This window comes from Musa acuminata, chromosome BXJ2-8 (genome assembly GCF_036884655.1).
Source record: "Musa acuminata AAA Group cultivar baxijiao chromosome BXJ2-8, Cavendish_Baxijiao_AAA, whole genome shotgun sequence".
In the NCBI taxonomy this organism is placed as follows: domain Eukaryota; kingdom Viridiplantae; phylum Streptophyta; class Magnoliopsida; order Zingiberales; family Musaceae; genus Musa; species Musa acuminata.
Window position 1 is genome coordinate 9,998,841 of NC_088345.1, and position 15,080 is coordinate 10,013,920.

Sequence of the window (15,080 nt, forward strand, 5' to 3'; positions counted from 1 at the left end):
CGGTGGTCACTCGATACACTAGTTACCCATATGTTGAGCCAACATATGGCCACACTTCCGAACCTCTTCGAGAGAACTTTCAAAGTAAGTCTTAGGGAGAGACAAAAAAAAAAAAAAAATACTTACCTAATCATGGCTCGACATATAATAATATAGTCAACACGAGAAGGACAAGGCCCTAGTTAACAATTGAGCCACGTGAACATTAGCCTAATACAAATTATTATTTTTATTTTTTATTTATAAATTAATTTAAGTATCAAAGAGGTCATGAAACCCATCCAATTTTGGTCTTCATATAAATAAAGCATCAAGCGAGCCTCCAAACTCCATTAGTCACGTTAGAGGACTTTTTATGTACTTGGGTTTGAATCAAATCGGGTTGATTCGGACATCATATCTCTCGTCACCATCTATTACACATGATGACCTGACTTGATCCTACCATTCCCACCATTTTCAACTTCCAGTATATCATTAGGTACGTACCATTTTGCAAGGATAATCAATCATTCTTTGCTTCTACACCATCTTTCTAACATTCCTACGTTCATATATTTCATTGATATATAATATACATATGTCTTTCCATATAATAACGTGATGCTTTGCCTCGATGATGTATGATCAGTTGCGCTCGCCACCATTAACACAGATGTTTTCTCCGACTAAATTATAAATCCAATTTGGCAGTCTCATGTCGTTGAATGCCTCGATCGAAAGAATAAAATCAATATATATAAAAGCCCAACATAAGTAAAAGACCAATGACGTGACACCATCTCTACGGTGACTTCGGCAGTTGGCAAACACCATGATCATTTAACTAAACCTATGGAGCCACAAGGAAAGGGTTATCTATGATAAGAGCCACATCGAGGGTTATCTATAATCTTGTAGATTTCGTTAGAATTCAGCAGGATGTCGATCGGCGTGAACACGATTGATTGTGCCCAAAGGAGTTAACTGTTGTCTTTCTTACAAGACAGGAGGGTGGTGGGTTGCATGAATGCATCGTTAGCTTTAGGCGAGATGGGTAGCATTGCATTGTAGAAGCCTATTGAGTATTTTCGAATAAGAGTTAAATCATGATAAGATGATGTTCTCATACCTATAAATAACCAAATCCCTCTCGTCAGAAAAAAGAAAAAAAACACTAATAAATAATGTAGAGATCAACAATTTTCATGAGTTTAGCTCTGTCATTGTCTGAAGCAAGTCGTTTAGGGGACGACATATAGTATTAGCTATATCTCATTACAAAATCAAATGACATTCACACCTTTGTTCGTCTAAGTTGACGACAACCCAATCTCTTGGCATCATCATCACGTGTTTGAAAATAATGATATATCATCACTTTCTCAAGTCGACCATATGGTCAAAATGATTGCATATCCTTCACGACAATTGTATTCTCAAGAGAGCTACTCTCAAAACAATCACCGCCAAGTTGACCTCACACTCAAAATGGTTGCACCATCGAGTCGCTTATGTTCTCAAGACAATCATGCTTTCAGGTCAACTATAACTTTCAATTGTTTTTTTCTTCAAGTTAGTCATGTCCTCGAGATGGTCGTCAACAAGTTGACCATAATGTTATGTTGGATGTGCCTTTAAAATAACTTGGAGATGATTGTGTCTTCTAGTTGGATCTTCGAAACTTTCTCTGACTGCTCTGCACCTCAAAGTCCCTCATGACCATAATCAAGATGATCACTTTGACTTAGTGAAGTCATGCACATGACATGCTCAAATCGATAAGACGATAATACGACTCAAGTCGAGAAGGGTTAATCGAAGGTACAACAAAGAGTTAATTAATTTTTTAGGTTTAATCTTTTTTTAAACATAAGAGAGTCTCAACACCAAGATGATAATAATTTGTTGCTCACATCAACACTACAAGTTTCGTAAGATTTGCCAAATCTTAGCAGGTCAACAAAGGCACGTTGCGTTCGTCTAAATCTATCTAGAAGAAAAACATCTGAAGCACCTAGTGCAATCGACCAAGTCGAAAGCAAAACTCTTGCGCATCTAGAAAAAAAGTGTCCAAAGTGATTGAGTGACCAAGGTGCCCCTCCTTGTGTACTATGCATTCACTCATGATAAAAAAGAATATTCCGACTATGCGATTAATGCATTTCTATTATATATGATATATCTATCAAACCATATTATCCACCTTCCCATTGCGATTAATGCGATTAATGCATTTCTATTATAACATAGATTTTTTTTGGGGATGTTAGAATAAATAGAAACCATATTATCCACCTTCCCATTTTGGATGGCAATCCAATCCAATATTTGGCGGACCTAACTAACTTAGACATCATGAATAATAACAATCCATGCGCACAACGTTGGCTCCGCTATAAATCATCCCTGACTTCGACATTTCATCTCATCCCAACTCCTCTCAATTCTTCGCAGCCTTCGTCTATGGCGCAACCACGACTCGTCTCTCTCGCCTTCTTCGTCGCCATCCTGATCTCAGGTCCGTGATCATTGGTTCTATGTATGCCTTCCCTTGACGTTGTTATGTCATTCGTTCATGCATGACACTTGTTGATGCTTCTTCAGGCGCACACTCCGCCACCTTTAGCTTCAAGAACAACTGCCCCTTCACTGTTTGGCCTGCCTCGTTGGCCAATTCCGACAAAGGTGCTCTTTCCCAGACCGGATTCCAGCTGGACAATGGCGCCTCCTTTTCACTGGATGCGCCACCCGCCTGGGGAGGCCGGCTGTGGGCTCGGCAAACGTGTTCCACTGACTCGGCGGGCAAATTCTCGTGCATCACCGGGGACTGCGGCACTGGGCAGGTGGCGTGCAATGGGGCGGGAGGAGCGCCGCCGACCACGCTCATCGAGTTCACCCTGCAGGGCGACGGAGGCAAGGATTTCTACGACGTGAGCTGCGTCGACGGCTTCAGCTTGCCGGTGTTGGTCGTTCCCAGCGGGGGGTCGAATTGCAACAGCACGTCGTGCCCGGTGAACGTCAACGCGCTGTGCCCCCAGGAGTTGCGGATAACAGCGCCGGACGGGGGCGTGGTGGGGTGCAAGAGCGCATGCTTAGCCTTCAACACGGACGAGTACTGCTGCAGGGGCCAGTACGGTAGCCCGGACACTTGCAAGCCCTCCTACTACTCCCAGATCGTCAAGAATGCATGTCCTCAAGCATATAGTTATGCTTATGATGATAGGACCAGCACCTTCACCTGTGTGGGGGCTAACTACGATATCACCTTCTGCCCTTGACAGAAGAAGAACATTAAAAGAGTTTTTGAATTCCTACCTAAATGTTATTTGACTTCTACTTTTTTTTTTTGTTCATCATCAATCTAGAGAACAAAATGCATGCAACAAAACTATGAAATTATACCATGTTGCGATTCTAAAATAATTTAAAATTTTTGGAGTTAATATCCTAGGAGAACAAGAGATCTTGATTTGAGAAATTTTTTTCCTAAAAGTAAACAATCCTAAAAATTAAGGTATGCCTTTTCTTATTTCTCAAGTATCTGTAGACTATGATAAGAGTTGAGAGCAAAATATGAGAAATACCATCGGTGTTTTTGAGAAAGTTATCATATAGAGAGAATGCAAGTATATACTTTTCAGCATTTATGTAAGAAAGTATGGATCCGATAGAATATAATCTTAATTGCTAACGAGAATAGGTTATCTTATAGAGAAGGTTAATTATAAATATATTTTTTAATTAACATAATTTGTTTGGATAGTAGTAAAAGGAAGGAAATAAGAGTTTGTTTTTCTGATTATAATGCATTAAAACTAAGATTATTTTTTAAATAAATTTAATTGACAGTAATATTTTTCTAAAATATAATATTTTGAAAATTTCATATAATATTAATTAATTATAAATATTTTTTTAATTGACCCCTCTAGGGATCTAGCGAGGATGTATGTATGTACTTTTCAATACGAGAGAGTATATATCTAATAAAATATATTCTTAACAACAAATGAAGATGCTCTTGGGCTTGAGTCTCTCCCAACCATAGATGAAATTCATATCATACTCCCAGTAGTAAATAAAATAATATTTCTTATCCATCAAAGTAAAAAAAAAAATATATATATATATATATATATATATATATATATATATATTAAAAAAATTATAATAAAGGGTTCATATATGGGAATCCATCCGATGAATGCTACCCACCATGTGATGATGGCCCCAAAGTTCTTACCATGTGAGGCATGACTAATGAAGATCCGAGTACATCATTCATCTATCAAGAAATTATAATCAAACTTGTAAATCAATCTCGACACCTCAAAACTTATAAATGATCTATCAACATCAAGAATCATACTTTAATTAACTCTTGATCGACCTAAATCATAGTTGAATTGGTCCAACCGATTCAAATCGAGCTTAATTAAAATAAATTTAATTTAACCAACTAATAATCCTCATAAGATTAGTTTTGAATCTATCATAACTTCGTCTAACTTAGAAGAATTGATTAGGTCTAATATGGGTCAAATGAGTTTAAATTCAGAAGCACTTTAAACCGATCAAAATCAAATAAATTGGTTCGGTTCGGATCTAATTTAGGAATCAATTAGGGCCAAACTCATAAAATAAGTCAAAATAAATGGGCCAACCTATGCAGAATACATGGAAATATGAACAGTGAAAACTTGGGTCGACACAGATGCCATGGGCTAACTCTAGTCCAAATCTGTGGTGAAACCAAAGCTGCAAAGGTTTTTGTAGGCTCGGATTTGGGCTCAACCCGTGTTTAGGCATCGGGTTAAGGTTTGATCCAACCCACCAACAACACATAATACATGTGAACTTAGTAGATCACTTATACTGATCTACTAATAGATGTCACGTTCATACTGATCTTAGTAGATCACTTATTCATAAAGCAATCATAATCAAACTTGTAGATCAAAACAAATAAGATTAATCCACTTTTGTTTTCATAAAATTTTAAAATTTCAAAACAAATCATATAATAGCTTTAAAATTCCATATAAAAATAAATAAAAATTCCAAACATCAGAGTTATTTAACTAAAAGCAAAAACATAATTTATTATATTACAAACCTGTTTTTCATGAATTAAATATCAATAACTAGTGTTTTTGAAATTATAAGTTCAATAAATCATGAATAATTCAGATAATATCATATGAACACATTTCAGGGTAGAGAAAATATATCCTAAATTATTCAGAGTAAATAGATAGATAACCAACAAGATTCAAAATATATTTGTTTCCAAATTAATGCCTAAAAATACTTGAAATTTTCTGACTAAAGAAATAAAATTCTAAACATGCATAGTAGTTTATTCAAAACAGAAACATAATTAAAAATATTCAAAATATATCTTTATGAATAAAAAATAGCATTCAAGTCCATAATTCCAACAATTCCAAATTATACACTATATAATGGGCATGAAGCTCATATCATGTAAGGCACAGGAGATGTCACATTTATACTAATCTTAGTAGATCACTTGTTCATCAAGTGATCATAATCAAACTCGTAGTTCAATCTCGATATCTTTAAACTCATAAATAATCTATTGACATCATGAATCATACCCTAATTAGTTTTTAATTTATATGAACCCTAGTTGAATCAATTTAATTAATTTGAATCAGACTCAATTCAATCATAATTTAATTAAACTAACATACAATCCTTATAAGACTAGTTTAAAAACTATTTCTATGAATAAAATTATTTAATTAATATAAAAATCCTGTAATACATAAAAGTTCCAGATAAAATATTATGAAACATTCAGATAGAGAGATCAAAATAAAATTAAATAATAATAATAATAATAAATCTGAATTTTTCATGTATTAAATCAAAATAAAATAATAAATAATAAATTTATAGAATGATTTCTAAATATAATAAATCAGAATTATGCAGAATTTTAATTATCAAAATATAAATTCACATATGATGAAATATAAAAAGTTAGGTAATCTATCTCTTCCACAATTGGCTCATGTCTCTTTTGCTCATATCATAACCTCGCTCCACTCGGATGAACATGGAGGGTTCTATGCATGCTATCCTTACGTAGGAGAAATAGAGGAGTTTAATACGATAATTTCATAATAAATTAAATATTATTTGTTTCATAACATAAAAGAATTGATTTATATTTAAAACTCCTTTTTAGATCAACATATCATCGAATCTACTTAAACAACAATTAAATATTTCACTAGGGATAGAGGATCTTAGTTGGCTTTCCTACGAGACCGAAGGGCAATGGGTTGTAAAAAGACAGTTAGCTTTGGGCCAGATGAGTTATATTATAAAAGTCTATCGAGTATTTTCTAAGAGTTAAATAAATGTAGCAAGATGATGTTCTCTAACCTACAACCAATCGTAAGAGCTAAAGTCCTCTATTAGTGAGTGTTGGGCTGGCAGCCCAAAGTGGGTTCAGCCCATGGTGGGCTTTATCAGCCCACAACCCACACCCCTTTAACCTAACCTTAGATCAATATAAGGGGGGTGTGGGGGTTGCGTTTTAGAAGCAGAAAAGAGGCAGAAAAAGGCAGCAACGTTGACATCCTTTTAGCAACAAAGAGAGAAGAACAAGGCAGAAAAACAAGAGAAAGAATGGGAAGAAGATAAGGATAACACAGAGAAACTGTTCTCAATCATCTAGCAGTGTTCTCATCTCAGGGTTTTGGGCAAGAGATTGAGATTTGTATATTCATTATTCTCATAGTGGATTATCTCTAGTTTGCCCCATGGTTTTTACCCTTCACATTGAAGGGGTTTTCCACGTATATCTTGGTGTTTTGTTTGATTGTGTTTCCATTTTATTCTGCTGCGTATTATGGTCTTCTAGTATTTGTTCCTATACAAAGGTTATTCCTCTTTATATCCCCATCAACTAGTATCAGAGCAGGATTTTGGTGATTTAATTTTTGTATTTGAACATGGAGGTCAGTAATATTTCTCGCATAATTAGTTTGAATGGAAACAATTGGATGATATGAAACCAAGAATGGAAGATCTCTTGTATTGCAAAGATTTGTATGGACCTTTGCAGGGGGATAGTGCAAAACCTACAACTATGACAGATGATGAGTGGAAGAGGTTAGATCGAAAAACAATTGGGTTTATTAGACAGTGGCTTGATGATAGTGTCTTTCACCATGTTTCTACTGAAATTTCTACATATTCTCTTTGGAAAAAATTGGAAAGTCTCTATGAAAGAAAAACAGCTGGCAACAAAGCTTTTTTGATCAGAAAACTTGTGAACCTAAAATATAGAGAGGGTGCTTCTATTGCTGAGCATTTGAATGAAATGCAGAGTATTACTAACCAGTTATCCTCTATGAAAATGTCTCTTGATGATAAGTTGCAGGCATTGTTACTTCTCAGTTCATTACCAGAAAGTTGGGAGACACTGGTGGTTTCCCTTAGTAATTCTGCGCCAGATGGTATTATCACTATGAGTCAAGTAACAAGCAGTTTGTTGAATGAGGAGTTGAGAAGAAAGAGTTCGGCAACATCTCAGAATGATTCACAAGCACTTATCTCAGAGAACAGAGGAATGTTAAAGTCTAGAAGCAGTTCACGTATGGGTAGGAGCAAGTCAAGATCAAGAAAAGATATTGTTTGCTATAACTGTGATGAGAAAGGACATTACAAGAATCAATGTAAGTAACCTAAGAAGAACAAGAAAAAGGGAAAAGGAGTGGAGTCTACAGAGTCAAAGGATAATACTACAACTACAGTGCAGGGTGGTGATTATTTGATTTTGTCTCCTTCTGATGATATTTTTTCTTGTGTGTGTCAGGATCTTGAGTGGGTGATTGACACAGGTGCTTCTTATCATGCTACACCACGGAGGGAGTTTTTTGCTACATACAGGTCTGGAAACTTTGGTGTTGTCAAGATGGGCAACTATGGCACAACAGACATCATTGGCATGGGTGATATCCATTTAAAGACCAACCTTGGCTGCAAGTTGGTACTTAAGGATGTGAGGCATGTGGTTGACTTGAGGCTGAATTTAATTTTAGTTGGAAGACTAGATGATGAAGAGTATGAAAGCAGATTTCACAAAGGGCAATGGAAGCTCAGTAAGGGTTCTCTTGTTATAGCTAGTGGAAAGAAATGTCATACTTTGTACAGGTTGCAGGCTAAAGCTTATGGTGAGTAGTTAAATGCTATAGAGAAAGACTTCAGTATGGAGTTGTGGCATAGGCGATTGGGACACATGAGCGAGAAGGGGCTGCAAGCTCTTTCCAAGAGAGAGGTATTGCTAGATCTCAGAGGTATACATCTGAACCCTTGTATTGATTGTTTGGCTAGTAAACAACATAGAGTTTCATTTGCTAGTGCTGCTTTGTCTAGAAAAATGCATACCTTAGACCGTGTTTATACAGATGTATGTGGTCATTTGAGGACAAAAACTCCTGGTGGATCTGTTGATGTTCTTGGTATAAGTGGTGCACTTTATTTTGTCACTTTTATAGATGATTTTTCCAGAAAAGTTTGGGCTTATGCTTTGAAGACCAAAGATCAGGTTATTAATGTCTTCAAAGAGTTTCATGCCAGGGTTGAAAGGGAGACAGAAAGGAAATTGAAATGCATAAGATCAGATAATGGTGGTGAGAATGCAGGATTGTTTAATGACTATTGCAGGTCACATGAGATCCAACATGAGATGACGGTTCCTGGTACACCTCAGCATAATGCAATTACAGAGAGGATGAACCGTACCATCGTGGAAAAGATCAGATGTATGCTTTCACAGGCCAAGCTACCCAAAAGGTTTTGGGATAAGGCTTTGAGGACTGCAGTTGGTGTGATCAACTTATCACCATGTACAACCCTAGATGGTGATGTTGCAGAGTATGTATGGTCAGGGAAAGATGTTTCCTACAGGCATTTGAGAGTGTTTGGTTGTCGTGCATTTGCACATGTTCCAGATAATGAGAGGTCCAAGCTGGATGGTAAGTCTAAAGAATGTATTTTTCTTGGTTACTCACATGATCAGTTTGGTTACAGGCTTTGGGATCCAGAAAAGCAGAAGGTATTCAGGAGCAGAGATGTGGTCTTCTTTGAGGATCAAACCTTTGAGGATTTGAAGAAGAAGGCACGAGCCAAGACTTCTGCAGAAGGATTAGCAGATTGTGACCCAGTTATTCCTCCAGTATATCAGGGTGATGGGGGAGATGTGCAGGAAAATAGTGTAGAGCCTGATGTTGATTTACTTGCAGGACATGTTGAGCAAGAAGAAGTAGGAGAGCAAGTTCCCGCAGAACCTCAGTTGAGAAGATCTTCTAGACAACGTCAACCTTCCAGAAGATACTCTACAGATGAGTATGTTATGCTTACTGATGCAGGTGAACCAGAGAGTTACCATGAAGCAGTTGAGAGTGAGCAGAAAGAGAAGTGGTTAGTTGCTATGCAGGAAGAGATGGATGCTCTTCAGAAGAACCACACTTATGATTTGGTGCTGCTACCAAATGGAATGAAGGCCTTGAAGAACAAGTGGGTTTTTAGGTTGAAGACTCAAGAATATTGTTCTCAACCAAAGTACAAAGCTAGATTGGTTGTGAAAGGCTTTGGTCAAAAGAAAGGTATTGACTTTGAAGAGATATTTTCTCCTGTTGTTAAAATGTCTTCTATTCGTGTTGCTCTTGGTATTGCTGCTAGCCAGGACTTGGAGGTTGAGCAGTTAGATGTGAAGACAGCTTTCCTTCATGGTGATTTGGAGGAGGAAATTTATATGAAGCAACCAGAAGGCTTCAAAGTCAAAGGTAAAGATAATTTTGATTGCAAGTTGAAGAAGAGCTTGTATGGGCTAAAGCAAGCTCCAAGACAGTGGTACAGAAAGTTTGATTCATTTATGATAGAAAATGGATACAAAAGAACGGCTTCAGATCATTGTGTGTACATCAAATGGTTTGGTGAGGATTTTATTATTCTCTTACTTTATGTTGATGACATGCTTATTCTTGGGAAAGATATGTCTAAAATTAACAGGTTGAAGAAGGAACTGAGTGAGTCTTTTACAATGAAGGACATGGGGCCAGCAAAGCAAATACTAGGCATGCAGATTTCTCGTGACAGGAAAAACAAGAAGATTTGATTGTCACAGAAGAAATACATAGAGAAGGTATTGGAAAGATTCAATATGAGCAATGCAAAACCAGTTGGTTCTCCTCTTGCAGGTCACTTCAAGTTGTGCTCTGAACAGAGTCCGTCAAGTGATGAGGAGAAGGAGAAAATGCAAAAGGTTCCTTATGCTTCAGCAGTTGGAAGTTTAATATATGCAATGGTATGTACAAGGCCAGACATCGCATATACAGTGGGTGTTACTAGCAGATTTCTTACAAATCCAAGCAAAGAGCACTGGGCAGCAGTGAAGTGGATTTTTAGATATCTCAAAGGGAGCTCTAAAGTTTGTTTAAACTTTGGAGGTGGACCACCTATGTTGACAGGTTATACAGATGCAGATATGGCAAGAGATATAGATACGAGGAAGTCCACTTCAGGTTATGTACTTACTTTTGCAGGGGGAGCTGTGTCATGGCAATCCAGGTTACAAAGGTGTATTGCTCTCTCCACCACAGAAGCAGAATATATTGCTACTACAAAGGTATACAAAGAAATGTTATGGATGAAAGAATTCTTACAAGAATTGGGGCTGAAATAGGAAAATTATGTGGTGCATTATGACAGTCAGAGTGTCATCCATTTGTGTAAGAATCCAATATTTCATTCAAAGTCAAAGCATATAGATGTCAGATACCACTGGATTCGAAATGTATTTGAAGAGAAGCAGTTGCAGCTTCAGAAAATTCATACAGATGACAACGGAGCAGACATGTTGACGAAGACCTTACCAAAAGAAAGACAAGAGATATGCCGACAGTTGGTCAGCATGGCTTCACATTGAGGAGTCATGGGACAGCCTCCCTTATGGGCTGAAGGGGGAGGTTGTTGGGCTGGCAGTCCAAAGTGGGTTCAGCCCATGGTGGGCTTTATCAGCCCACAACCCACACCCCTTTGACCTAACCCTAGATCAATATAAGGGGGGTGTGAGGGCTACGTTTTAGAAGCAGAAAAGAGGCAGAAAAAGGCAGCAACGTTGACATCCTCGTAGCAACAAAGAGAGAAGAACAAGGCAGAAAAACAAGAGAAAGAAAGGGAAGAAGACAAGGATAATGCAGAGAGACTGTTCTCAATCATCTAGCAGTGTTCTCATCTCAAGGTTTTGGGCAAGAGATTGAGATTTATATATTCATTATTCTCATAGTAGATTATCTTTAGTTTGCCCCGTGGTTTTTACCCTTCACATTGAAGGGGTTTTCCACGTATATCTTGATGTTTTGTTTGATTGTGTTTCCATTTTATTCCGCTGCGTATTATGGTCTTCTAGTATTTGTTCCTATACAAAGGTTATTCCTTTTTATATCCCCATCAGTGATAAGGAAGAACAACAAAATTAAAATGCGTAGAGATCAATAATCTTGATGACTTTGCCTCTCATCTCGTGAAATCAAGTCATATGAGAGATAGTGTATAATTCCAAAATAAAAAACATCAACGTCGTTGTACGACTAAATTGATACGACAACCTAATCTCTTAGGGCCATCATCAATACATCTTCCAAAATAATGATACACCATCGTATTTTAAGTTGATTGTATCTTTAAAAGGATTATATCTTTTACAATAATTATATTTTTAAGAGGATTACTCTTAAAATAATCACCATCAATCAAATCGACCTCACTCTCAAAATGATTGTACCATCAAGTCAGTCATACATAATCATGCTTTCAATTCGATTGCACCTTTAAGTTGATTATTTGCTCATGTCGATCGCACTCACAAGTGAAGGAGGATCGAGATTCTCTATCTCGATAGGTCGGAAGAGAAGAAATCGATACATTAGAATCTAGCTTCTCTCTCTCGACACTCAAACCCAGCCGTATAATCCAAGCAATTTACCTGTGAGCCCAACATCATACTCTTATTAGAACGAAAAATTGAGAGCGAAGCACTTTACCACTCCGGCAAGCATCTGCATATGATACAGTAGTGAGAGCAAATGTATAGATAGTACATATTTGCACCATATGATGTGTCGTCAGAAAATATATATATCTGTCGGATGTGACTAATATGTTGTTTCAGCATATGATACATTCACATTTGCTTAAGACATCAAAATATCTGAACCATCCGTGATTGACCAAGCCCAAAGCATTCCTTCTGCACTCGATTTATTTATTCAGGATAAAAATAACGTATCTAACGTGACCAATATATATATATATATATATATATATATATATATATATATATATATATATATATATATATATATATATATATATATATATATATATATATATATATATATATATGCTCATGGTGTATTTGTCATGGACATAAATCCATCCGAACCACCTAATACAAACCATGTCTCTTATGCCCAATTGATCCCTCTAGAAAAAAAAAAAATCTAAAGTGTTAGGATTAATAAATATTTTAAGATTTTTAAACCAATGTTTAAAAAGAATAAGGAATCTTATTACAAGGAGAAATCATTGTGAGAAAAACAATTATGATTTAGGATTTGACTTTTCTATAAATATATTATAGGTTTGGTGGGGAAACAGTAAGATACGATGAATACTTTGAGTACTCTTAGGTTTTTTTATTTCCTAGGGTGCACAAATCGGGTGTTCTATGAGGGTTTTAGAGATGATGAAATAAAAAATATAAATTTTGTAAAATCTATATGATTGGGTATAAAAGAGGATTAGGCTCGAGTGAGGATAACTTAATGATCTTATAATTGATCTCACGTACTAAAGAATTTGGTTTTCATAGTGGATTTAGGTTGAACCATAGTAAATCTTATATTGATTTTCTAGTATATTATATTATTATTGATCATTCACTTTGAATATTGATTTGGTCCAAGTCATTATATTACGTAATGAATTTAACATCGTGTATTATATTAGTCAAAGTCATTAAATTGATTAGGTCCAAGTCATTATGTTTATCGGGCATTATAGTTCAAAGTCATTAGGTCCAAGGCATTATAGTCATTAGATCCAAGTCATTAAATTGATTAGTTCCAAGTCATTATAGTTTCTAGAAATGAATTTAATTTTCATCGTGCATTTATTCATTCATTCAAGATTTAGAAAAAAAAAAACAACATCAAAAGCACCTAACATTCGCTTTGCCATCCAACACGGACGGACGGACGGACGGCTGCTTCACCAGAGACACAAGACATCCTATATGTATTTTTTTGGGTTAGTATCTTTGCCTACGTAGCTAATTCTATCTGGGATAGCAACACAGTTGATAGCTACGCGTAGTAATTAAACTGTGAAGACAACCAACCATTAACGCTCTTTATCTCATTTCTAATTTTAATGACTTGGTCATTAAGTATCAAAATCTTGATAAGTGTCTTTCATTTAGAATAGATGGAAAGAAATTAATGCATATGGACCATATTATTCACCTTCCTATGCTGGATGTCGATCCCAGATTCGGCATTCTGCATACGGTGCCACCTTTGGGTCGGTACACCTATCTCAGATCTCATGTACACAGTCAGTCCATGCACACGACAACTTGGCTCTATATAAAGTGCCCCTCACTGCGACGTTTCGTCTCACCCCAACTCCTCTTAGTTCTCCGGAGCCTTCCTCTATGGCGCAGCTACGACTCGTCTCTCTCGCCTTCTTCGTCGCCGTCCTGATCTCAGGTCTGTTATCATCACTGGTTCTATGCATGCCTTCCTTTGCCATTGTTACGTCGTGTGTTCATGCACGACACCTGTCGGTGCTTCTTCAGGCGCGCACTCCACCACCTTTAACTTCAAGAACAACTGCCCCGACCCTGTTTGGCCTGCCTCGCTGAACAATTCCGACAAAGCTGCTCTTTCCCAGACCGGATTCCAGCTGGACAGTGGCGCCTCCTTTTCGCTGGATGCGCCACCCGCCTGGGGTGGCCGGCTGTGGGCTCGGCACAAATGTTCCACCGACTCGTCCGGTAGATTCTCGTGCCTCTCCGGGGACTGCGGCACTGGGCAGGTGGCGTGCAATGGGGCGGGAGGAGCGCCGCCGACCACGCTCGTCGAGTTCACCCTGCAGGGCGACGGAGGCAAGGATTTCTACGACGTGAGCTGCGTCGACGGCTTCAACGTGCCGGTGTCGGTCCTTCCCAGCGGGGGATCGAACTGCGACAGCACGTCGTGCCGGACGAACATCAACGCGCGGTGCCCCACGGAGTTGCAGATGCTGGCACCGGACGGGAGCGTGGTGGGGTGCAAAAGCGCATGCGTAGCCTTCGACACGGACGAGTACTGCTGCCGGGGCCAGTACAATAGCACGGACACATGCAAGCCCACCAGCTACTCCAAGATGTTCAAGGATGCGTGTCCTCAAGCTTATAGTTATGCTTATGATGACAAGAGCAGCACCTTCACCTGCGTGGGGGCTAATTACGATATCACCTACTGCCCTTGAAACCAACGTACATCTATCACAAGCTTCTTCTTATCTCGCTTTGGCTCTCGAGAGAGCATAAATAAAAGAAGAGTTTCAAAGTTCTATTCGTGTCATTTGACTTCCATCTTTCTTGCTTTGGACATCGATCATTCATTTCTAGGGAACAAAATGCATACAACACGCTACCCCTTGAGATAAACAAAGGAACAAACTTTGTATACGAATAAATGTAAATCGATCGTAACACACAACAGAATTAAATGAAAATCACAATCAAATAGAACATTAAGATTTACGTTATAAAAATCACGGGGCAAATAAAAGAAAATTCACTATAAAAATAATGAATATATAAATCTTAGAGTCTCTTGCTCAAAACTTAAGTAATAATTATAAAAGAATAACTAAGATACAAGGATTATGTCACTGTACACAATATCCAAAATCACCCACGTAATCACAACAAAAATCTACTGTGAATCTAATATAACATTAGATGAGAATAATGCTTAAATTGGATGATTGAGAACAGTCTCGAC

General features: G+C 37.4%; 2 protein-coding genes across 2 annotated transcripts; both read left to right on the forward strand.

The window, feature by feature from the left end:
• The first annotated feature begins 2,445 nt into the window (after positions 1 to 2,445).
• On the forward strand, positions 2,446 to 3,260 carry LOC135620187 (thaumatin-like protein 1b). Its single transcript, XM_065122913.1, has 2 exons — positions 2,446 to 2,500; positions 2,587 to 3,260. The coding sequence occupies exons 1-2, from the start codon at positions 2,446 to 2,448 to the stop codon at positions 3,258 to 3,260; spliced, it is 729 nt and encodes a 242-aa protein (XP_064978985.1).
• A 10,463-nt stretch (positions 3,261 to 13,723) lies between these two features.
• LOC135618282 (thaumatin-like protein 1b) lies at positions 13,724 to 14,643 on the forward strand. Its single transcript, XM_065119161.1, has 2 exons — positions 13,724 to 13,796; positions 13,886 to 14,643. Exons 1-2 carry the CDS (start codon positions 13,742 to 13,744, stop codon positions 14,557 to 14,559), a joined length of 729 nt encoding a protein of 242 aa, XP_064975233.1. The 5' UTR covers positions 13,724 to 13,741; the 3' UTR covers positions 14,560 to 14,643.
• Positions 14,644 to 15,080: the final 437 nt, after the last annotated feature.

Bases quoted from the DNA above. Each gene is read 5' to 3' on its own strand.
- LOC135618282 (XM_065119161.1), top strand. From the start codon at position 13,742: ATGGCGCAGCTACGACTCGTCTCTCTCGCCTTCTTCGTCGCCGTCCTG. The intron at 13,797-13,885 runs GTCTGTTATCAT...GTGCTTCTTCAG, and splicing joins CGTCGCCGTCCTGATCTCAG to GCGCGCACTCCACCACCTTT.
- LOC135620187 (XM_065122913.1), top strand. From the start codon at position 2,446: ATGGCGCAACCACGACTCGTCTCTCTCGCCTTCTTCGTCGCCATCCTG. The intron at 2,501-2,586 runs GTCCGTGATCAT...ATGCTTCTTCAG, and splicing joins CGTCGCCATCCTGATCTCAG to GCGCACACTCCGCCACCTTT.